The sequence below is a fragment of the Monodelphis domestica genome, chromosome 3 (genome assembly GCF_027887165.1).
Source record: "Monodelphis domestica isolate mMonDom1 chromosome 3, mMonDom1.pri, whole genome shotgun sequence".
Classification (NCBI taxonomy): domain Eukaryota; kingdom Metazoa; phylum Chordata; class Mammalia; order Didelphimorphia; family Didelphidae; genus Monodelphis; species Monodelphis domestica.
In genome coordinates this window covers 168,660,188-168,686,335 of record NC_077229.1, presented here as the reverse complement: position 1 = coordinate 168,686,335, position 26,148 = coordinate 168,660,188, and the positions used below count along the sequence as shown (strand labels likewise).

The 26,148-nt window shown below is 38.4% G+C and overlaps 1 protein-coding gene across 3 annotated transcripts in view; it reads left to right on the top strand.

The window, feature by feature from the left end:
• The window catches only part of GRHL2 (grainyhead like transcription factor 2), a 220,899-nt gene extending 201,320 nt beyond the window's left edge, over nt 1-19,579 (top strand). For all 3 annotated transcript variants that reach the window (XM_007488168.3, XM_007488169.3, XM_007488167.3), the window contains exons 14-16: nt 7,406-7,491; nt 16,579-16,643; nt 18,729-19,579. In XM_007488168.3, the coding sequence (XP_007488230.1) occupies nt 7,406-7,491; nt 16,579-16,643; nt 18,729-18,843 (266 nt within the window). In that variant the 3' untranslated portion in view covers nt 18,844-19,579. The remainder of the gene's footprint in view (nt 1-7,405; nt 7,492-16,578; nt 16,644-18,728) is intronic.
• The last annotated feature ends 6,569 nt before the right edge of the window (nt 19,580-26,148 follow it).

The following is a 26,148-nucleotide window of genomic DNA, read 5'->3' as shown; positions in this document are numbered from 1 at the left end:
GAATATCTTTTGTCTAATATCTTTTTCTATATATTTTCTATATAAAATATGTTATATATATTTATGTTTCATATAGAATATATATTTTATATTTCATACATCATACATTTTACATATAAGATATAAAATGTATCTATATATGTATAATATAATTTTTAGTATAAATTTAGCATGATAAATCTTAATGATGTTGTTGGTTAATGTCTCAGAGCAGCATCCCTACCAGAGGGGGAAGGCATCAGATTACAGAAAAGGTCAGCCAGAACTGTTCAAGTTGCAGCCCCTCTGGTAGGATTTCTCAGGAACAATGCAGTGGACTCACAAACAGCAGATGCAGCTCAGATGATTATTGCCCCCTTCTAATAAGTGAGGACAGGAGAAAAAGAAGCAGAAAATATCTACTCTTATGGAAGGTCAAATTCTGAGTGCACAGCTCTGGAACCCCAGGGAAATAGATGCTCAGAGAGAGAACACAGTACTATAAGAGCATGGATACTTTGCCAACTTTATCTGCCAATACCTAATGATGTCTGGATTATATTTTCAACCTTGAAAATATATTTGCTTATATATAAGGCTTATAAAACTGAGTTTAGTCATGCCTCCTTTTTTCCTTTAAGAAGCGTATCACTCTGGGAAGATGGGCACTGTCCTTGGCATTTGCTCATGGGATGCAGAGATTTAGAAGTGAAGGGACCTTTTAGAAGCCATCTGATCCAATCCACACACTTTACAGATGAAAATATTGAGTCCCCAAAAGGTGAAAATGTGACTTGTCCAAGTGTTACCAGTATGTGGTCCTCAGTGTGGCTCTCACTGTGTTATCTGTTTAACCAGGGGTAAATCACTTCTTCATCTCTAAAATGTCTGGGTTGAATTAGATGACCTTTGAGGTCTCTTTCAGCTCTGAATCTGGGATTCTATGATTTTATCACTTGACTAATTGCACCGTTCTTGGTTTCTATGGATGTAATCACCATCCCATCCCTTTCTGGCCAGCCCCCCTGCCAACCTTATACCTCCTTAAAATATTTACCACCATCCCCATGATCTGGTTTAGAATTTAGAGGACATTTTAATTGTATTTGATTATATGAACACCAGCACAGTTTATGAACATGTAGGAGTTGATTATTATTACTTGGTATTTCATTCTGTCAGCCTTGGGGTCCATGGATTGAATAAGTAAAAGATCTATGGTATTAAGCCTGTCTTGCTACTATTTACTGAGCATATCTCACAAATGCTAATACATAATCCTCTTTTGGCTTATCTGGAGCAGATATAAGAATAATTGTAGGATCTAGAATGAATTGCTATCTTCCTAGGGCTCCATTATTACAAAGACCTAACTTTTGAAAGCCCTATTCCTTTCTTTTTGGGACAGGGTTCAAAAGATCCATGGAATAATCTGTCTTTCATTTCCACATCAGTAAAAGAAAAATAAAAGTTAGAACTGAATAAAAGCTCAGAGATCTTCTAGGCTAACTCTTTCATTTTATAGACAGAAGAAACTGAGTTTCAGAGATGTCAGTGAGTTGCATAGCAACCACTATGATGATGATAATGATGACGACCATGATGATGACATAGAGTCAATATCATTCATTGGATGGGGAGCTGATCTAGAAGCTAGAAAAATCAAGACTAAACCCACCTCTTAGAAATATTAGTTATGTGATCCTGGTTCCTTAACTTCACAATGTTCTAGGTAGCTAAGAGTGTAAATTGCAAGGAATGTGTTCACTTATCTTGGTGGAAAGAGGTTCTAAAGCTGGGAGTACATTCCTCATTATTTTCCCTGTTTAATTATTATAATAGTAGCAACAACCATGCATCCCCATAGTCTTTCCTGCCGGTGAAGTTGTCCCAATGGTCCTTTCATTGAGGCTAGAGAACCTTACATTTTAATAGTCTCAGTCAATTTTTTTTAAAAAGCTTGTTCAATTATAAAAATGTTGTTATCCTGTACAAAAGTATGCCCAACATTAAACAGAAAAGAATAGGGGGCAGCTAGGTGGCTCAGTGGATTGAAAGCCAGTCCTAGAGACCAGAGATCCTAGGTTCAATTCTGACCGTATACACTTATTATCTGTGTGACTCTGGGCAAGCCACTTAACCTCCATTGTTGAGCCCTTACCACTCTTCTGCCTTGGAACCAATATACACTATTGATTCTAATACAGAAGATAAGGTTTTTTTTTTTTAAATAAGAATAGTTCATATATGGACTGTTTCTATCTGAATTTTAGAAAAAATAATATATTTCGATATGTGATTAGATAGAGAAGCAAATAATGGAAAGAACCTTGGCCTTGAAGTCAGAAGACTTATGTTGACCTTTAGTTTCTGTATAATCACAAGCAAATCAATCAGCTTCTCCTAGCTTAATTTTCCCCATTTATAAAATGGGAATAATTATATAATATCTACCTCATTGTATTGCTGCAAAGAAAAGGTTATATAAATTTAAACAAGTACTATAATAATTATATCTAATATAAAAAATGCTGAGCTTAATTTTTCCCATCTGTAAAATGGGGATAATTAACAATATCTACCTTACTGATTTGCCATGAAGAAAGGTGATATAAATTTAAGTGAGTACTAACAATTGTAAAAGTTAAAATTAAATCTCAATAAAAATGTTATACTTTTAAAGATTTATTAATGATCATTAGAAATCAAGGAATAAAGAAGATACAAAATAAAGATCATGTGCCTATGGCTTATCAGCCAGTTCAAACACCGCCTTACCACCACTAAGCTTGGGACAGGAAGTAAAGAGATGGGACCATTCACATCCCTGCCTAATATCCCCTATTTACAGGAAGTATGTAATGACAGGAAATCAGTGGGCTACTGGGAAATGTAGTTCTTTTTTTAGGGTAACATTTTCAATTATACCCAATAATATCTTAAAATAAAAAAAATACTTAAAAATAATTATAAAACTAAGTTATAATATTATAATTGTAAATTATAATTTTTAAAATGAGTCACAAGAATTTAACTATGCCATCCATCCCCATACAATGCTTTGCCTGTAGTCTATAGACTTACATCATCATCTGGCCCTTCAGAGTTTAATGTATAAACCCTGAAGCACACAGGCGAAAAAAGCATCTTTGTGAAATGTGTTGATGCTAGTTATTAAAATGTTATGTTAAGGGGATGGAGATAGAAAGACCTAAACTCTAAGTATTTAGCACCACAGATGTGGGTGATAGAACCAACAAGCAAGAGAGAAACTTCTTCACTGCATGAAGAATTTTGATGGTGGAGAAAGTGTAGGAAGAAATCGATTTCAGTGGCTTATTGCCAGTGACACCATTTGCTTCTGCCTGGATCTTCCTCTCCATCAGCTTAGCCACTCTTTCCTCATGCAAACGTGCAGTTCCACTGAGCTGCTCTTTTGAAACATTGGCAAATCAAGCTCCACAAAGTTATCTGTTGTTTATCCCTCGGAAATTCCTGAGTGCAGATTAGTTCTGTAGGGAACTGTTATCTTCATCGTAGCTATTGTTAGCTTTGTCTTGGTACTCACTTCTAGGCACAGTTCCTTCAAGGACAAATGGGAGCCTTTTACACTGAGCAGGATGAGGCTGCCTGTGGTGTCCCATGTCTATGATGGAGGGATTGTTCCTGATGTTGTTGTTCGAATTGTCATTATTGCTATTATTCTGCCATAGAGCCTGAGTTAATAAAGCCCCAGCTCCCTAAGGAAACAGCAGGGAGGGCTCCATAAACCCAGGATGTCAAGGCTCAACTGTCAACACACCCAGCAGGAGAACATCTGAACTACCTTGCCCCTTGGATCTGAGCCAACTCAGTAAACAGAACTCGGATGCTCCCTTTAACCCTTTACAGTGACACCAGAAACAGTATCCACTATCACAATCTACAGCTCGAAGCTTTAAGAGAATTTATTAAAAAATGGAAACATTATTGGGTGCTGTAGGGCATCCTTTTTGGGTCCCTTCTTAGTATAGGAGATTTAAATTTGGAAGGGAACTTAGAGGTGATCTGGGCCAGCCCTCTAATTTTTTTTAAGATGAAGAAACTAAAGACTGAGAGTCTCGCTTCAAGGAGGAGAGCTGGAACTCAAACATGTGTCCTCCATCTCTGGGTAGCTTGGTGGTATAGTGGATAGAGTACTAGACCTAGAGCCAGAAAAGCTCTTCTTTGTGAGTTCAAATCCAGACTCAGTCACTTACTAGATGTGTGGCACTGGGCAAGTCACTTAAGTCATTTTGCCTCAGTTTTCTTATCTGTAAAATGAGGTGGAGATGAAAATGGCAAACCACTACAGTATCATTGCCAAAAAAGCCCCCAAAAAGATCACAAAGAGTGACACAGCTGAAATTGGCACAATGTCTGACACTCCAAAGATATGCCTTCTAAAGTCTTTTATTGCTTTCATTGTGGATCTTCTCCAATTTCAAAGATTATATAAACCCCAAGGAATGGAATGTTGGGTATAGTTTTCTATTTATTGAGAAGTATCTTCAGGAATGGCTTCCCTTTCAGTGGGCATATAATCATTTCCCAAACTACTCAAAACTAATTTTCTCATAAGATTTAATTAAATGCCTTCTATAATTTACATATGCATTTATTTCCTCCTGTATCAATAACAATGCATCCTTCGATCAAGTCACTGAACTTATCTGGGACTTAGTTTTCTCATCTGTAAAGCAGAAGTTTGGATAGAAGGTCCCCTTCTATGTCTCCTAGCCTTGTGAATTATGACCTAACATGAATAGGCAGCAAAGTGGTATACTTGGTAGAGCACTGAACCTAGAATCAGGATGATCTGAATTTACATCCAGCCTCACATATTTACTAGCTGTGTGTCCTTGGGCAAGTCACTTCATCTCTGAATGCCTCAGTTTCTTCATCAGTGAAATGAAGATAATAATAGCATTTATGTCCCAGGCTTGTTATAATGATCAGATGAGATAATATTTGATAAGCCCTTAGTACAGTACACATAGTAGATGCTTAATAACTGTATTTGTTCCTTTTTTAGTCCTTTTAACCCTCATCACTAGCTTATTTAAATAATTTTCTTTAGATCCTTTTTTAGCTTTAATAGAGCAAATGAAATGTTATTCCTAAAACATTGGTTGATGAGACTAACCTGAACATATTTAGGGATGGAGGTGGTGGAGAAAATGCGATTTGTCCTTTGCATCTGTCTTATTTTCTTAATTAAGAAGAAAAGAAATTTTTAGTAATGATGCTTCAAAAATTTTTTTATGTAGCTTCCTGTAAACAACAGAATAAAATTCAAGCAGAGTCCATCTGTACTTTAAATAGATTTTCCATTCCCTGAAGTGATTCTTTTATGGTTTTGGGCTTAAGGATTCATAGATTAGCTCTTTTCATTCCTTCAGCCTTTCTGGTGATGGTTGGTTATGTCCTTCAAGTTGATGCCCTCATTGTAGCTGGGACCAGGTCCTGAATGAGTTTTTCTTTAACTGTGCATATTATTGGTTTTTCTTCTTTTCTTCTGAAAGACATGAGTCATGCCCCTGAGGGGAAAAGGGCTAATAAATGTAGGACCACCTGAATGTCAAATCCTCTAGGTCGTTGTGAGAGCTGCTGAATTGGAAATATGGAGGGAGGCCTTTTAAAAGGTATGGCATTGTGGAGAGAGCTCTGAACTCTGGGAGGAGTAGCTATTTGACTTTGACCAAATTGCCTAGTTTTCTCATCTATAAAATGGGAGTTTGGACTACAAGCTAATTGCAAAGGTCTTCTTCCACCTCTAATAATCTGTGATTTGTGAACAGATATGAATAATGCCAGCTGACTAATGTGGAAAGAAGCAAAAACTATCTTTAATTGCAGCTTCAATGGGGACACAGGGAAATTATAATGAGCATTTGAAAGCTTCCTAGCAATGAACCCCAAGTTTACGTAGCTCATGCTGTTCCTCTCTAGGGTCTCTGTGCCAAAGAATGATGTAAAATTTAAATGGTTTTTGAACATTAATAACATGTGATAGATAAAACTGTACAGTATTCTACTGGAAGGTCTTTGCAGTTCTTTTATTTTTTTTAACCCTTATCTTCTATCTTGGAACCAATATTGCATATTACTAGTTCTAAGGCAGAAGAGCAGTAAGGGCTAGGCTTTGAGGGTTAAATGACTTCCTTAGGGTCACACATTTAGGAAGTATCTGAGGCCAGATTAGAACCCAAGACCTTCTGCTATAGGGCTGCCTGCTATCCCTACAGTTCTTGGTGAAACGTCAAGCCACATCCAGTTCCAGTCCTGAAGGTGTATGTTGTCCCTGTGTAAGTCAGCAAATGTTTGCCCAGCTTGTTCTATGACAGTAACTTATACTGCATGGCCCATGACTGTGTTCGAAGCCCTTTTATAACTTATAACTTTGGAGAGTCAAGATGCTCTAGTGGGAAGAGCTGGGGGTTAAGAGGCAGACCTGGTACTGAATCAGTCCAGCTCTGTCACTTACTTATTAAAAGGATTTACTTGCTAATTCTCTGACCCATAGTCTCATCTGAAAATTGGAAATGATACATTGCATTTCCCACTTTACAGGGTCATTGTGAAGAAATCACTTTGTAAATACTGAAGCCGGATAGAAATATATGTATTTGTTGTGGCTATTTATCGATGGGTAGGGAGGGAATGGTGATTTCATAGCAATCTGTTGGATGCTGGCACTCCATTTGGCACCATCACCATCTCTATAACACAGAGAGCAGCAGCCTGGAGCACTGAGAAATTAAATGACTTGGCCAAGATCACACAGTCTGCATGACTCAGAGTTCTTTCTGACTCCAAAGTGAGCTCTCTCTACTATGCCATCCTGCCTTAATGCATTATTATCATTCAAACCTTAAAACATGCCTATTGATGTCTATCCACAGAATATTAGACTGGAAAGGGACTTGAGAGTTCATTAAGTCTAGATGAGTAGTATTGTTACTATTATACTGTAAGTTTCCAGGGCTTGCAAGGCATTGGGCTGGACTGGGGTTTGGGGTGGTGGGGTTCCTCCTCTTAAGCCAGCATTGAAAGCATATACTACAAGACATTGGCACTGGATTAGAGGAGCTCAAGCTATAAGACACACCTTTTTTATGTGGCATGGTTCCTGCTGCACATAGTTTCATCTTTTACATAAAAAACAGTTTCCAACATTTTAAAAAGAATTTTGAGTCTCGAATTTCTTCTTCCCGTTTCCAGTTGCACACATTTCACATGCATGCCTTAGTCGCTCTTGTAAAATGATGGTCAAATTAAGAGTCAGGGACTTAAGTGGCATCGTTCCTTTAAAATTCACATCAGAATGCCTGTTTATTGAGCATTAATCTGTGGCATCTGGGCTACTTCCACATCTAATGGCTTTCTCCTCTTCCTTCTCTTACAGTGCTTTTGTACGTGAGGAAAGAGACCGATGATGTATTTGATGCTTTGATGTTAAAATCGCCCACAGTAAAAGGACTAATGGAAGCGGTAAGCAGTGAACTCTTTTCCACAGGCAGGAAAGAAACCTCATCACATTTTTCTTAGTTCAGAAGCATTGATCAAAATTCTGCTTTGATAATTTCTTTGGAAGAGATTTCATCAGAAACATTGAGCTTTGTAGCAACATCAGCTTCTTGCTCTCTCCCATCTATAAAGAGGGGACAGGGAACTGGAAAAATGGACAATCCTCAAATGAGGGACTCTACAGAATGGTATGATACAGATTATGCTAGATTTTATGTGATTACACGTGCTCACTTACAAAAAAAAAGCAGAAGTATTTAGTTTTGAGTCAGTTCAACAGTTATCTAATTAAATGTACCATCTGCAGGGCTACTAGTCATAATCAACTAGAGCAGAGAGGCAGTGTGCCATACTGAACAGAGTTGGACTTGATTTGGGAGGCTTTGGGTTCAAGTCCCATCCCTGACACAAACTTCTTGTATTTATCTCTCAGTGCCCTAAGTAACTCTCTAAATCTGTAAGTTACAAGGTCAACGAAACTCTTTATCAATAGAGTTCCTCACTTTCTATCCTGATGAAATCACAAGTCCAATAATAAAAACATAATATATATGACACAGTGTTAGGTGTTATCCTAGTCTAGCAAAAAGTTGAAACTTGGCTGTAACACATGCTAAGCACATTAGAAAGGTACAACATAAAGGACTTTAGGAGGTCTGGTCCAAAAGGTAGGACTGAGCAAGACTCTAGGGAAGATGTGGTATTTGGTTGAATTGGACTTTGCAGGATAGGCAGGAATTCAACAAGCAAAGAAGAGGGCAGAGGCTAGGCAGAGGGGATATTGTGAAAAAGGCATCACCTCTCCATCAGGAGGTAGGTAGAATGTTTCATCATCTGTCCTCTGGATCCACAATTGGTCATTATGCTGATTGAGTTCCTAAATAACTCTTTAGAGTTATTTGTCTTTATTGTCTTTACTGTACTGTTCTCCTCATTTTGCATTAGTTCATACAAGTCTTCCCAAGTTTGTCTAACACAAGTCTTCCCTAGTTTCTCTGAAACCATCCCCATTCATCATTTCTTACAGTATAATTATATTCCATCAGATTTATATACCATAACTTGTCCAGCCACTTTCCAATTTGTGTGCACCTGTCAAATTCCCATTCTTTGCCAACTCAAAAGAACTATACATATTTTGGGATGTATTTAGAATTTGTTTTGCTTAAGACTAATTACTTTCTTATCAACTTGCCCATGAATTCCTTCTTCTTCCTTCCACTCTTTCCCTCATATTTCCCTAGTGAGTGAAAAGTGTGTGTGTGTGTGTGTGTATGTGTATGTGTATTCAACTCTGTGCATGGGTATTCTTTCTGCCTTTGACTAGTTCAGATGAGAGTGATGTTCAAATGTTAATCATTCTCCTCACCTCATCTTCCTTATTGGTGTAAATATTTATTTGTGCAACCTGATGACATGAGAGAATGTTCCAATACTTTCCATTCCTCACCTAGAATATTTGATGTGGGCTGACAGTGGGTAGTAAGGGGAAGATATAGGAACAGGACCTTCATACTCTGAAGTCTTGTATTTCTCACTGGTTAGCACTAGTTAAACATCAACTGCAAAATCTGTAGTTTCAGCATTAGTCAAGCATGAATTGTAGATTGCTCAATTATCCACTCTGCGTACTGGATCTGTAACATTCTGTAATATTTGGCATCAGCTTTGTGTTCTTAAAAATAATTACCTATAGTGGTCCTCCAATGTACCGCTTCTGCCCCCTCCCCCCATGTTCTCATACTGAAAGGGCAGTAAGACTTCTCCCATCTTGACAAATGATGACAAGGTGGACAATGGAGGAACATGGAACCTGTGTACTGAGGTCTCTGGCATTCCAGAAGAATCCCCTAATCTTGCACTTGCTCCTTATTCCCTATGGCAACAAACCCTGAAACAGACCTCCAAAACTAAGAGACCTGCTAAACTATCAGACCCCAATAATGTCAACCCTGGTGCACAGGATGTGGAAGCTGCCACTCTACAATAGAATTCCTTGAAGGAAGTTGCTGCCCTATAGTGGAGCTCCTATTTCATTCTATCAAGCTCTAGAAAGGCTACTCTACTAATCCCTGGGTTTATCCATTAGCCTTAAGGCTACCTGATTAGCTCCCAGACTATTTCACAGGCTATTCTGCTATTATACCACTAAAAACCACCACTACTTCAAATAAAATTTTTTTCTTCTGGATTGGAGTTTGAACCCCTCATTCTTGGGGCAAGACCTTGCTATAAACTTTTGTGTATTTCTTTTACATCATGGTTATCTTTTCCTCTCTTTCCATTCTTCTCTCAAGATATGTGATGTAAATATAATAATAACATAATATGATTTGTTATAAATATGTAATAAATTATAATAAATATGTTTATTTTAGTTTATCCTAATTCTTGGCAGGATAATCAGTGGCTCTATTTCTACTTTGACCTCTGATTCTCAGAGATCTGAGAAGTTTTCTTTTGAGATTTCTTGAAATATAACATCTAGGCTCTTTTATTATTCATGACATTATGCTAGTAGTCTGATTTTTAAATGATTTCCTTTCAATTTGTTTGGGGCCACTTGCTTTCACTATATGATACATTACATTTTCTTCTATTTTTTCAGGCTTTTAACATTGTTTTAATGTTTCTTGTTTCATAGGGTCATTAGTTTCTAATTTTTTCAATAGAATTTTCAGGTAATTTTTGCAACTCTGGTATAAGCTATTAATTCCCTTTCCAATTCTATATCTCATGGCTTTCATGTCTTTTCTGAATTTTTCTTCTGGTGTTCTCATTTCACTCATGAAAAACATTTGTAACTCTTTTAAAAATCTTGCTTTATTTCTTCCAGGAATTTTAGTTGAATTTCTAACCCAAGTTGTGTTTTTCTTCAAAGCTTAGCTTGTTGATATTTTGGAGTCATTCTCTTCTTCTGGATTTATGTTTTGAGCTTCCCTATCACCCTAATAGCTTTTCATGATGCAATTCTTTTGATTGTTTGCTCATTCTTCCAGCCTACTTCCTAAACTCAGACATTATATTGGAGTTGGACCCTTCATTCTTCTTAAGGGAAGGACTGGGCTGGTCCTGTTAATGCTTTATTGAGGTATTAAGTATTATGTTGTTCTATGTGCTCAGAGACAGTTTAACCTGAAGGCCTATAAGCTCTCAGTTTTCCCAGAGTGACATGATCCAGAGCCTCATTGCTGCCTCCTTGGTCTGAGCTCTGCAAGTTCCTGACCTAAGTTTAGGTTGAAACTGCTAGTTTAGAAGGATGGAAGTATAGACTGCCTGACAGTCTTGGATTCTTGTCCTGGCTATCCCTCTGCCACAGTTCTGCTAATTGCTTCTGAGATTGCTCTTTGCCAGTTATTATTCCTGACCTTGGAATGTTACCCTTGGCCAGCTCAGGTCCCTTCCTCAGTTCACCCTGGATTTGTGTTTTGGTACTGGATATTGAATGTTTAATTAAAGCTTTAAGATGGCATCACTTCCTGTCACAGTGTCCTGGTATGAGTCTGGGACCTACTTTTGTTCTGGTGCACAATCTCTCCCTGAGTTGAAATGCTTCCTATAGCCTCATCTTCCTGCCCAAACTCCCTCCCCAGTGTCCCTAGACCTGTCTCTGTCTGTCTCTCCATGCTGACCTGATCTGAGGAAATGATTCACTATGATTTTATCTAGGTTTCCCCTACCAAGATTATTCTGGTGCATTTTCTAGATCTGTTTGCAAGAATTTGAGAGAGACTGTATTTCTTCCTGTTACTCCACCGTCTTGGTTTTTATGATACCATGCTGACTTATGTAAGATAGCATGGACAGTAACTGGCAGGACCTCTGTCTAAATCTAGTATATTTTCCCTTGTACTATATTGCCTTTATTAATACAGAGAAATATTGATTAAAATAAACCTCTACCTTACAAAACCTAGGTGATGAATTTAATTTTGTCTTTACTTTGTTATTTAGTAGTCATGACAATGTTTGGTAATTCATATTCTTGGTTTTACTTATTAATCCCTAGTTAATCATGATGGTGCTCAAAATGATGGTTTATCATTAACAAAATATCTGTCTAATAACTTTTTTGTTGGTAAATACCACTATGATGTATACTAGAGATTACTTGAGTCTTAGGGGTTCCCTGATATTTCCTCACTCTATCACAGTGTCCCACCTCTGAAACCAGGCAGAAGGACTGACTAGAGCTAGCCTGTAGAACCTACTCCATTCAGAGAAGTTTCCAACATAAATTTAGGCTGGCATCAGAGTGTTTTATACTCATTAAAGAAGAATATAATGGATTACTAGTCCCTTTTCCCAAATTGAATAAAACCCTGACTAGTCATGTCATGGAGGCTGGAGGTGGACAGACATTTGGCTAGATGGAACAAATATAGAGGACTTAATAATGTTTATGGATTGATTTGTAAAATGGAGAGATTAGACTAAATGACTTTTAAGGTCATAAGTCATAGATCTATGATCCTAAATCACTTCGTTTACATTTGCATTTGCACAGGCTTACTTTTCTTAATCTGTAAGATGAATGGGTTGGACTAGATGATCCTTCAACTTTCCTAAAAGCTCTAAGGGGCAGGTAGGTGCCACAGTAGATAGAGGGCCAGGCCTGAACTCAGAAAGACTCATTTTCCTCATTTCTAATCTGGCCTGAGACATTTACCACCTGGCTGAACTGGGGCAAGTTACCTAACCGTTTTGACCTTAGTTTCCTCATCTGTAAATGTGGAGAAGGAAATGGCTAACGATTCCAGTATCTTTGCCAAGAAAACCCCAAACCAGGTCACAAAGAGTCAGAGATGACTAAAAACAACTGAATGACAATGGTTCCAAATCTATGATCAATGTAGACATGGTATTGTGCTATGCATTTTTCATTATATGTTTTGAGTATCCTATCGACATCCAGATTACTATAAGATAGAAAAATGAGTTGTTATTTTTGTCCAGACCTATAATTTCCTAGATGTAGGGAACTCCTGTCAAGAAAACTCTTGATGTCAATGCAGATGACATCTGCTTTTTATCTTATAGTCTTTGACAGTTGCCCAGGGGCAAAAAAAGTTAAGTGTCTTGCTTAAGATCCACATAACATATATATATATATATATATATATACATATATATATATATATATACACATACATATATATCAGAGAAGAGCCTTGAATCCACATATTCCCGATTCCAAAGTTGATCCTCTATCCACTTCTTAATGCTATCCTGTCAGTAACCATTTTTTTTACTGGATTGCATAAATTCATGAATATTTACTTTATCAGTATTTACTTCATAATTCCCATTTCCATTAAATTTTCCATTTATATTTCCATATAAATTTCCATTAAAATTTAAATTATAACAGAATAACAAAGACAATTATATTGGCATTGTCCAAAAGATTTTGTCCCTTCCTTTTTACAGGCTGTGCTCAGGTTGAAATTTAGAGCAAGATCAGATCTGTAGAATTGATGGAGATGTTTAAGCTTTTACTGCAGACTTCTGAGGATAGTGGAGAGCTCCTGTGAGATTTCATAGGGGGCTCTAAATAGCCATGAACACTAAGTATCTGCTGACAAACCAAGAAGAAATATGGGTCCCCCTGAGCCATTGCTTTTTTATGATTATTGGTTGTAAGTAGGCCAAGAGCTAGAAATTTACATCAGAGTCTCATATCGAAATGGCAAAATAGCACTCTCAGCCGAATTTTGCGCCAACTCAGTTTCAATAATAGACCATAAGATAATTTTGACAACCTGAAGTCTCTGAATATGAACTTTCTGGGAGTGGAAATGTTGAAAGAATGAGCAGAATTCCCATGATGAAAATCCAGAGGGTATCTAGGTAATTAAAAGGTGCTTCAAGAAAGGCTGAACTATGCTTTAAAGCCATCACTCTGGGGGACCCTAGTCTTTATTTGGGAAAACATTCACATGAAAGTACTGACCATCAAATTCAAAATTCGTGTTTGTTTTGAATTCATTGACCTGGGCTATCAGTAATTTGGTTCTTTTCACAAAGACCATTAATTGGATTACATCTACACTAAAATACAAAGAACCTAATTATATACACATACACACACACACACACTGGGGGTGATGGTTAGGAGAGGAGCTGTATTGCATGCATTGGCCCCAAGTAGCCTTAGCAACTGTCCTAGACTTAGACAAATAGGTCAGATTTTTCTCTTACATATTGAAATTGTATTTTTATTTTAAAATGTGAATAGTGTTATTTAATTTGGAATTCTTGAATGGATTTCTGACTTTATCAGTATACATACTCTATCCATTCCTTCTCATCTTCTTGTTCATATATGGGCCTATGATGTTCCTTGCCATTTGTTCTGCCACTGCCTTCTGAGGTCCTGCAGGATTTATCATGTCGTCCCTCTACACCTTGCAGCAACCTGGCACTGTAATTTGAACTAGTTATGAGATCTTTAGATCTTGCTGTCCACCCCACTGCTTCACCATAAGGATTCTAGGCTTTTTCATCTGCCCTATAATTGAACTTATATGTGTTGTTTAAACTAATTATAGTGTGAATTCCTTGAAGGCAGGGAATTTTTATGTTTGTATCCTCTAGCACTTAGCATAGTTCTTGGTCCAATATACTTAAAATGCTCCATCTTCTTTCTTTCCCTCCTTCCCTCCTTCCCTCCTTCCTTCCTTCCTTTCTTCCTTCCTTCCTTCCTTCCTACTGTCTTACTTTCCTTATTTTCCTTTTTTTTCTTTTTGTCCTCCTTTCCTTCCTTTGTCCTCTCTTCTCCTCCCTCTCCCTCCCTCTCAGTTCTCTCTCCATTTCAATAAACCAACTAGAAATCTCTTTCTCTGGATCTTTTAACATTACATAGATATCAACACATCTGTCATTTCTGTTTACTACGTGACTGGACTTCATCCTTTTCTGATTATACATCTGTATGATATAATTTATTCCATTAGAATAATGTAATAAATCTCATTAAATTCCCTTGGAAAAACTGCTTCCAAATCTGATCTCTTTCTGTTATTTTGTGCACAGAGTCCTATCTTCTCCAGGTTTCAGATACAGATTTTAGGTGCTTTTTGAATGACCTCTAGCTTAGCTGTTAGTAAAACTGTCAGCTCACCAAGCTGGTTAAAGAAGACTCTAAACTATATTTGGGTCTCTTCTTAAGAAGAAAGGGTTTTTAGACCCCATATTAATATTCAATGAAGATTTATTTAGTACCTACTATGTGCCAGTGATACAGACAAATGAAATAGTCCTTGACTTTACCATCTGGCCACTTGATCAGAATTTTAGTCCACTCTTTCTAGGGACCTTATGTGTGCAAGAATATGTCCTTATTTTGGGGAAGGGGGACTTTACTACACATGCTTAGTAAATACTTCTTTCTAAAAGCTTGTTAACTGTGGATAACTAATGGATAATTATGATAGAACACAGGGATTCATGAGTCCTAGTACTAGAAATCTTCAAACACTTCAGGTTTACCCCTCAAGGAAAAAAAGTAGTCCTTTGCTCTCTGGGGACTCAGCTCACCAGGGCTAGTGGTGTGAGTGAGCAACTGAACACAGAAGGGGTGTTGTGCTATAAAGGAGTGGCTGACCAAGGACGAACCAAGAGGCCATTGACATGAAAACCCAGAGAGGAAAAGTTGTCTGGAGAAAAGAATGCTCTACAATGTCAAATGCTCCAGAGAAGTCAAGAAGGATAAGAACCAAGAAGAGAGCAACAGACTTGGTCATGATGACTCTAGAGAGAACAATTTCAGCTGAATAGTAAAGTTGGAAGCCAGATTTCTAGGGACAGAAAAGTGGGTATGAGGTGAGTCAATGGAGGCAAGGAAAGGAGGCAGTTTTTTTTCTAAGGAATATCTAAATGGGAGGAAAGATATAGCATGGGAAGATAAAGTGAAGGTTGCTTAAGGATTGAAAGAAAGTATGTCTAAGCATTTTTGTAAGCAATAAAGACCCAGTAGGCAAGAAGAGATTGAAAATCAGGGAGAAGAGGGCAGGTAGATAGAGAGGGTTCAGTGGATAGAGAGCCAGACCTGACCCATCTTGAATACTTTGTAGCTGCATAACCCTGAGCAAGTCACTTAATCCCCATTGCCCTACTGCTCTTCTGTTATATGTATTAAGTCCAAGACAACAGGTAAGGGTTTTTAAAAGGAAGAAAATTAGAAAAGTGTAGAATGATCTTAAAGAAAGGCTACGGGGGGGGGAGGGGGGGCAGATTCAAAAGCACAAAAGGAAAGGTAGTGTTTACAAAAGGGCCACTTTATTTGAGGAAAAGGCAGTGGGGGTTAGTGTTGAAGTACTTTGGAATATAGATTATCACTATGATTTTTTATCACTTCCTGAATTAGTAATAGAAAAGACACGGGTTTCACAAAAATGGGAGATTGAACCAGATGATTTGGACCTTGGCTTTCTCATCTGTAAAATAATATACTCTGAAGCCCCTTTTGTCTCAAGGTCTATGATAATCTGGTCCTCTGCTCCCTTGAGTTCCCTTTCACCTGGAAATTCTGTGACATTGGTCTTCAGGAGCCCAAACCAGGATGTTTCAACAACACATAATTTTTTCTCCTCTAGGAAGAGAAGACTGCCATAACCAGCAGTAGACCTGAATGATGTTAGGAGTGGGGACTGGGGTGGGGAAGAAGTAATCATGCTTATCCTAGCAAGGGCTATGGGATGGCTTAGCTCATGGACATTACCCAAAGAAGACCCTCAAAGTTTTTGACTTCTCTCTTTCGTAAAATGAGTTGAAAGTGCGGTCCTTAGAAATATGCACTCAGAAAAGGCCCTGGAGCTTTGCTCCCTAGAGACTTTAGTTGAGTGATTTAATTTTTTCATTTGCTCTGGACTCAGGACCAAACAGCATGCTATGGGGCTCATTGAGAATGTCTCATTAATGAAGCATGTTAACACCTAAGTAGGACTCCCAGAGGAAGGAAGTCAAAAAAGTCTTAACTCTACTGCCTTATGTTGGACTGCAGTTTCTTCCCTACTTACTTATCTTTCTGTCCTTTGTTGGTGTTTGCAGATATCTGAGAAATATGGGTTGCCAGTGGAGAAGATTGCAAAACTTTATAAGAAGAGCAAAAAAGGGTAAGGAAAAACGCGATTCTTTTTCACAAAATCTGTCCTTGCCACCAACTAAACAAAGACAACACACACACACACACACATACACACACACACACAGACACACACAGACACACATGCACACACGCACACATGCACACATACCCACACACCCATACAACCTCCATACAACTTCCCAACACACACACATACACACACATTTCTGAATCCATATGAGCCAGATAGGATGCTTCGGGCATTGGACTTGGAGTCAGCCAGATCTAAGTTTGAAACCTGCCTCTGACACTTACTAGCTGAATGACTCTGGGAAAATCACTTAACCACTATGAACCTCAGTTCTCTCAGCAATAAAAATATGGAATTGGATTTAATGGCCACAAAGGCCCCTTTTAGCTCTAAATATATGATTCTAAGTATATTTTCTATGTAAATCTGTTCTCCAACAGTGCTCACTATTATTTTTTCTTTCCATTTCCAATGGAGGTAGTTGCCTCCTTTGTGTTTGGCTACCAAGCTGATGATTTCATTTTGGGTTGTCGATGATCAATAAAGTAGTGTGCATTTGCTGGGGAATGGGTTGTAGATGTATTGTGAAAATCCCCTCAAAGAGGAGAATTCCCTTGCTGTGATGAGCTCCTAAGGCATGACAGAGAAAAGAGATTACAATAGGTTTGGATGGTAAAATAGGAAAGGGTTGGGAGATATACCATAGGTTCTATTTCTGAGGAGTATGTAGGTTAGATCAAGAGAAAGGCTGTGACATTTGGTCAGGAGGGAGCATGGGTATGCTGGTAAATTTTAACGAGTAGTTCTCCAGAAACACAGGAAACACATTTAAATTTAGCCCACATTAACAATAACTTTTTTTCATCACTTTCTTTAATCCAGACAATCCAAAAAGTAACAAATCAAGCCTGATTTGTAGTGTTTGCTCATTTCCTAGGTGTAATTGCTTGCACTGAAAATATAATAATCTGTAGCATATTTCTGGTGGGAGGGTATATTTCTGGGTAGGATGAGAAAGTGTCTCTCAAACTTTGCTCTCTGGAGCCTTCTTTAGAAAGGGAGGAATAGAGGAGGGGAAGGAGGAAAGAAGGAAGGGAGGGAGGGAGGAAAGAAGGAACAAAGTAAAGAAGGAAGGGAGAAAGGGAGGGAGGAAGGAAGGAAGGAAGGGAAATAGGAAGAAAGGGAGGGAGGGAAGGGGAAAGAAATAAAGTAAAGAAGGAAGGGAGGAAGGGAGAAAGAAAGGAAGGAAGGAGGGATGGAGAGAAGGGGGAAAGAAGGAACAAAGTAAAGAAGGAAGGGAGGGAGGGAGGGAGGAAGGAAGGAAGGAAGGAAGGAAGGAAGGAAGGAAGGAAGGAAGGAAGGAAGGAAGGAAGGAAGGAAGGAAGAAGAAAAAATTATGATTTTAGGAATTCTAAATTTTGTTGTGACCTCATCACCATACTTAACATTTATGTAGGGCCTGCTATGAACTAGGCATTGTGCTAAGTGCTTTATATATAGACTGTTATTTTATCCTCTCAACAACCCTGGAATTTAGGTGTTTAGGAATTTAATTATATTATTGACTCTGTGTCACAGTTGGGAAAACTGAGGCAAGCAGAGGTTAAGCAACTTGTTCAAAGTCACACAGATAGTTCATGATTGAGGTGATATTTGAAATAAGGTCTTCCTGGTTCATTAATGCATTTATGGTCATCTAGGGAAGTCTGTGGACATTTTTTAAAAATAATGGGTTTTTAAAAATATGTAAAACAGAATACAAAGGAAAGCAATTATATTGAAATAATAGTCATCCAAATATTTTTAAACGAGTTTCCAGATTCAAAACTAAGAATCCCTATCTTAAGAGAAGAGACAGTTTGTACTGAGGCTTCCCAGCTCTAATAGTGACTCTCTAGGAGATATTGTGAACACAAAGGATGTTTCCTCTCTTAGAGCCCAAGGTATAGAACCAAGGTATTAAGAAATCATTATGCATCTCTTGAGAGCTGGTTGCAAATAAAAGGACCAGCCACTGTTGCTCCCTTGTGCCAAGTCCTTGGATTCTTTCATAGTTGCCATTCTCTTCCCCCTTTTCTCCAGCATCTTGGTGAATATGGATGATAACATCATCGAGCACTACTCCAATGAGGACACTTTCATCCTTAACATGGAGAGCATGGTGGACGGCTTCAAGATCACTCTGATGGAAATCTGACTGACCCTGCAAGCCCCCTCTGCAGGAACCGTCACTTCATTTCATCCCCAGAGAAAAGCAAGCCCTACCCCACCCCAAGAACCCTGCAGACCCATGTCACCCATCTGAGAAATGCTGTTACAAGACTGCTTTGGGGAGGGGAAACAAAGGAAAAAAAAAAGCCCTTTTTAGTGTCGTGGAGCCTATGGCTCATTAATCAGGTCACTGGGGCAGAGCTGAAGGAAGCCTGGTTTTCTGATTGAATCCCAGCTGGGAAGGTACCTCCAGGCTCTTGGCTCCTTATTTATTGCCCATTGCTCTCCAGGGCCAGCTGGTGGCTTGGACTCCGTAGGTAGCTTCTGGCTATGGAGAGATCCATCCTCAGGATGAGACAGTCTAGGGCCTTCCCCACTGAGGGAAAAGCATCTGATTGGTTCAGCTGGGGAAAGCTGGAACGTTTTAGTTATTCCCTTTTCCCCACGATGTGGCCGGACAAAGTGGGCTACTCCATAGTAGAGTTAACCCAGTGGCACAAAGAGTCCAATAGTCCCATTCACCAGTCAGAAAACCCCTTCCATTGCCCTGGGGAAGGCAGTTTTGTCAAATACCTCTGGAAGCTCCCAGCAAGTGGCCCACAGGGACTTGTACAGAAAGATGTTCAGCTACCATGTAATTTGTAAGTGACCTGAGAAGTATGGCTGTTTAGCGTCTGTACATAATGTTTATAATATTTCAATAATATATTTTACCTACTGTATGTGGGCATGTTTACTGCCACTGTATTTGGGGGGTGGGATGCATGCCCTGAGAGTCTCCTTTCTTCAAGACCTTTTGTTCTGCCCCTCACCCAGGGATGGTGCTGGGCAGCAGACATGGCCTGAAGTTGGGGAGTATTCCTGGGCTGTGAGCCCAAGAAGTTGCTGCCAGTGGATGGAGCTAGTCTCAAAGCAGCCCCTCCCCTGGGTCTCTTTCCCTGTCCTCAGGGAGTTCCCCTTCCCCCTCCACGACTGTGTTCCCTCTCATTGGACCTGTTGCATGCATCTCTTGATTATGCTTTTTCATGCCCCCTTACTGTTGGTTTTCTCTCAAGAAAAATCAAAGGGGTTCCTTGTCCCTTTCCAGTATGCCAATGCCAGAAAGCTGTGAGCATTTGGGGGTCCCTCTCAGTATGAACCCTTTGGTCCATTGAGTCATTGCAGGGTGTGGACCATGGATGTGGTATGCCATTCCCTGTGCCTTGATGGTTCATTTATCATTTAAATTAACCCTGTTTTTGTTATTGTTCAGGGGTCCTTACTCCTGGGGTCTGGCCATAGTAATGAACTCTTAGATATGACTGGACATAGTCAAATATAGGCACTTGCAGAGGTCCCCTCCCATTGGCATCAGATGCTAAGAAAGAATATGAAAGTATCAAGGGTCCTATTCACCTCTAGAGCTGCACACTTTTCCTTTGAGAAATCCTTCTAAAAACAATGATGTGGCCTGGAGAGAGAGCTCCTGGGAAATGAAGAAGAACAGAATTATCTATTTAGCAGATAATCTCTTAAAACAGCAAGTGAATCTAATCGCAACTTTCCATGAATGTGCTCTCTGTGATTGGCCAGAAAGTCCAGAGCATTGAGAAGAGTGAGGTTTGTGTCCCTACTGTGGACTTTGGCCAATCTTTTAGTCTTCCCCCTGCCTCAGTTTCCTTGTGTCTAGAATATGATACCTTACTACTGGATAACACATACAAAGCACTTTGAGGTCTTCAATGGAAGGCACCCTGGATTTCAAGCGCTAGTGGTGGGCATTGCAAACTAGCACAATGAACCAGAACTTCATCCTCTGTGTTGCTGCCCCAAATCTGCACCCAGATCCTCTCTGGCTTGTCTTCTGCTCCCACCTATGTTTTCCAAGTTAGAGAATTTCCCAGTCCAACTCACTTCTTCTCTCTTATTAGGGATGACTATAAAAAAAAGCACAAATTGTGACTAATACTGGGGAATGAGGAGTGAGGAAGATAATGTGGTAACTCACCTTTCTGTGATTCCCTTGCACAGTTGTTACCCTTTCTCTGAGGTTATCCAGGGACAGGAAAAACCCTTTGATTAAGCATACCACTATATCTTAGATAGATTCACTCATACAGCGGGTCAAATCCCATCCCCCTTCCCCCCAGAGAGACTTGGTTCTTACTCTTAACACATGGAGCTTACTGATGCCCCACCTGGTGCATCTCATCAAGATGCTCATAGGTTTTACCTGACTACTTCTAACTCTATTGTCAAAAAAAGGCAAAAAAGATGTGATTTTACTTTGCAAGCTCCTTGAGAGCATTGAACTCAGAAGCCTGCATTAAGGCATGGGTCCCAAATTCCTGGAAGTGGTAGCTTTGTTGGAGATACTTTCCTTAGTGGCTAGTTTTTTGAAGGATAAATAGTATTTACTTGCTACTCATCCTTCCCATTCTATGACAAAGACATTGACTAGCCAGCTTTGGCATTCCTAAAATGTCATGTTCTAGTGCCAGTACAATCACTAGCAAGCTTCAGTGATACTTTCCTATTTGTGAGATGTGGCTCAGAATGCCACGGTAACTATTTTTGGATAAACATTTGTATAACTTGTTTTCCAAAGAAAGATTGACCATTGTCTCTTCAGAGGTTCTGAATAGGCCCACAAGCTTGTTCCATCACCTTCCTTAGGAATTGTGGCATCTTGGAGGAAGTCATCAGTATCCAATCCCGGCTCCTCCCTGCATTTCCATCCCACTTCTCTATGCCCTGGCCTCTCTGCTGCTTTCTTCTCTGAAGGTAAAGCTCATGAACTAGCTTTGATGTGCCTTTTACTGAGCACATTAGCAGTGCTTTGATAAATTACCCAGTGTCAAAAAATTTTGTGCAAAAAGCACTCCAGATACACAGAAGAACTTGACCTTTCTTCTTGTCTTATCCATCACTTTCCAACAGACACTAAGTTTTTTACTTGTTTACGCTAAGCTGTTTAAAGATACGCCACAGCTGGTTTGGAAATGGGGCTGTTGGGGAAATGCCATCTGATTTCTCCTCCAGAGCCATCCCCCAGGTGGCACCTGTACATTTATACTAGCCTCTGCAGAGATGTGGGACATGGATGAAATGGGTGGTATGTTTAAATTCTTCTCCTTATTTAAAATTTCTCAAGCTCAATAGAAACAGGAGGGTTTGTGCCAAATTCTGTGAAAGGCCCTTTCTTCATGGCAAGCAAAAGAAGCATTGTGTACAATTTGCTTTCATGTTAAAAAAAAAATAAAACAAAACACACCAATAGTCTATGTAACTTAATAGTTTTGTAAATGGGAGAGGGGGAATCTATAAACTAAAAATACAGTTATTTTATTTTTTGTACATTTTTAAGAAGAAAAATAAATATTCATAATGTAAGAGTGAACAGCAGCGTCTGATGCTTTCAGTGAGACTTCTGGTTCTTCAACCTGTTGGCAGGAGATGACTGCTCTAGCCAGTGAGCTGCCACAAGATTTCCCACAGGAGTAGCTCACGACATGGACATAATCAGGACATTTCTCCTAAATGCCTCCTTTCTGAAGATCCACATAGAATAAGGCACTAAATAACCTAGGTCAGGGAGAAGGAGGCTTAAATGTTGACCCTCTCTTATGTATGACCTCATTCTATAGATGTTGTTTTCTCTCTAAGGTGATACCATGTCATCTCAATTTCTTCTTTTCAGTGGCTTTTAAATTGAACACTTCCTCTCCATCTCCACCAGTCATCTTAGTTTAAGTGGCAGTCTATTCCCTCTTAGACTACCAAAATACCCTCCTCCATATTCTCTCCGCTATTATTTAAGGACTGTATGATAATAGATGCAGAGCATTTTTATATGACTTAAGATAGCTTTGATTTCTTCTTCTGAAAATTGCCTGTTTATATCCTTTGATCATTTGTCAATTGGGGAATGACTCTTATTTTTATAAATTTTACTCAGTTCTTTAGGATAAGAGATGCAGAAAGATCCTTCAAGATCATCTAGTCTAACCATTCCATTTTATAGGTAAGGAAACTGAGACCCAGAAATCACATTTAAAAAGTAAGCCATAGATCTGGGTTTGAAATGCAGAATTGACTCAACTTCAGAAGGTTATGCCCACTAAAGCCTGTTTAGGGACCTGGGTTCAAATCCATCAGAGATAACTGATGCTTACTACTTATGTAGAACTTAACTAATTAACCTTCTAGGTCCTCAATTTTCTCAATTGGTAAATGAGAGAACTGAACCAGATAGCCTCTGAGGACCCTTTTCCCCTCTAGATCTATGACTCCATTAACCTTGTGTTTCTTTGTTATCTATCAGAGCAAATTCAAACTCCTCAACCAGGTACTTAAGGCTTTTCTTTAACTTCCCCCCAGTAACTATTTAGTATCACCTCTTACCTCTCTCTAACAGCTTCTTCTCTCTAGGCAGGCTTATATACCAAATGACTTTGATTTACATTTTGCTTATTTCTGCCTCTCCTTTTCTACCCATTTATGTTCAGCATCACTTTTTAGTCCTCACTCAAAATTAATTTCTAAGAAACCTTGTGTAAGTAATGCCACTTTCTTTTTTTAAAAATATTTTTAAATTTAATTATGCTAAGCATTCTTTTCTTTTTAAATTCTGATTTCTAAATTCCCTCTCTCCCTCTCTCTTGTCCTCTGCTCTTTGAGAAGGCAAGCAATATGATATCAATTATATGTGTGAATTCATAAAAAACACACTTTCATATTAGCCATATTTTTGTAAAACAATAGATAGTATTTTTGTAAAACAATAGATAGTAAAAATGAGAAAATGATGCTTCAACTTGTACTCAGAGGTCATCAGTTCTATCTCTGGAGGAGGAGAGTATTTTTTCACCATGAGTCCTTTGGAATTATCTTGAATCACTGTATTGATCAGAGTAATCAAATTTTTTACAGTTGATTATCATTACAAAATGTCTATTACTGTGAACAAAGATCTCCAGGATCTTCTCATTGTACTTTGTAGCAGTTCAGAAAGATCTTGACTGTTTTTCTTGTTTTTTTTTTCTTTCAAACCCTTACCTTCTGTCTCAGAATTAGTACTGTATGTTGATTCTTTCTGTCTGTAGGCCTGACTCTCAATCCACTGAGCCACTTAAGTGTTTCCTTTGCCATCCTTTTCTGAAACTACCCCCCCCTCACTATTTCTCATAGCACAGTAATACTTCATCACAATCATATGCCACAATTTATTCAACTATTCCTCAGTTGGTGAGAATCCATTTTTGAGTAGGAGACATTTCTATACAAAACTATGTGAGCACATAGAGTCTTCTCTCTTTGGACCAATTCCAATGAGAGTGAGCTTCAAGCTCTCCTCTTTTTTTTATCTCTATCTCTGAAGCTATTCTTTGTATGCTTTTTATGTTAAAATTTTTTCTCCATTCTACTTGTACCTTTCCTCTTCTCCCAGTACCTCCCCCCCTTTCTCCAATCCTTCTTTTTTTTAACTTGATTCCAACATAATCAACTTACATTAATTTCCTCTATGTCAACTATTTTTGATTGCCCTAATAATGACAAAGTTCTTAGGAGTTACATGTATCATATTCCCAAATAGGATTTAATTTTATTGAGTCTTATGCTACTTTTGAATCTTGTGTTTGAATGTCAAATTTTCTATTCAGCTCTGGTCTTTTCATGAGGAATACTTAAAAGTTCTCTATTTCATTAAATATACATTTCCTCCTAGAAGTTTTTAATCTTAGTTTTATTGGGTATATTTTTGGTTGTAATCCTAGCTTCTTTGCCTATTGAAATGTCATATTCTAAGCTTTCCACTCCTTTAAGATGGAAGCCACTAAATGTTGTGTGATCCTGATTGTGATGCCACAATATTTGAATTGTTTCTTTCTGGCTGCTTAAAGTATTTTCTCTTTAAACAGGGAGGCATTGAATTTGGATACAATATTCCTAGGAGTTTTCATTTTGAGATATCTTTCAGAAGGTGATAGATGAATTCTTTCAATTTCTATTTTACCTTATGGATCTAAGATATTGAGGTAGTTTTCTTTGATAGTTTCTTAAAATATGATGACTAGGCTGAATTTTTGGTTGTGGCCTTCAGATAGTTCAATAATATGTAAATTATCTCTCCTTGATCTATTTTCCAGGTCAGTTGTTTTTTCCAATGAAATACTTTACATTTTCTTTTGTTTTTTTTATTCTGACTTTTTAAAATTGTTTCTTGAAGTTTCATAAAATCTTTAGCTTCTACTTGATCAACTCAAAGTTTTAAGAAATTACTTTTTTCAGTGAGATTTTGTACATTCTTTTCTATTTTGCCAATTTTGTTTTTTAAGAAGTTCTTTTTCGAAGTGATTTTTCAATGCTTCTTTTATCATTAAGCCAATTCTGTTTTTTAAAGTATTTTCTTCAGCATTTTAAAGGTATATTTTATCAAGCTGTTAATTCTGTTTACTTTTTTTTTAACTCTTGCCTTCTGATTTAGAGTTAATACTAAGTATCAGTTCCAAGGTAGAAGAACAATAATAGCTAGACAATTGGGATCAAGTGACTTTCTGAGGGTCAACCAGCTAAGAACTGTCTGAGGCCAGCTTTGAACCCAGGACATTCCATCTACAGGCCTGGAGCCACTGAGCCACATGACTGTCCCTAATTTTATTTTCATGACTTTTTTTTTGGTATCACTCTTCATTTCTTTTCCCATTTTCCCTTACCACTCAATTTTTAAGCTCTTTCAGGTAATCTTGTTGAACCTGGGAGCAATTAGCATTTTTCTTTGAGGCTTTGTTTGATGCTATTTTCACATTATTTTTCTTTTCTTAGCTTATGCCTTAGTCTTCCCTATCACCCTAGTGGCTTGTTATGACCAAGTTCTTATTTTGTTATTTGCTCATTTTCCCAGACTTTTTTTTCCATTTTAAACTTTATGTCAGAGTTGCGTTCTGCTCACCTAATGATGAGTTTCAGGCTTTTTCATGCTGCTTTTTTCAGAGCTAGTTGTGGGGGTCTAAAAGTTTTTGGTACATCAAAGGTGATATGATCCTAGGAGACACATGGCTACTGCTCTCCTGCTCTGAAATCTGATCTTTTCCCAGGAAGAGTCCCTGGTCCCTTAGAGCCACAAGCACTAGTGTTCTCTTTGCCTTGAAACCAGGATGATGGTCTTCATAATTGCAAATGGGCCATAGAGTTGCCAATCAGTGCCTACCATACCTAGTGTCTGCAAAGGGTCTCCTTTCATCTCTTTCTGACTAGTTGTTCCACCCCCTTATTACTTCTGTGATGAAAGTTCCGAAAGCTGCTACTGCTG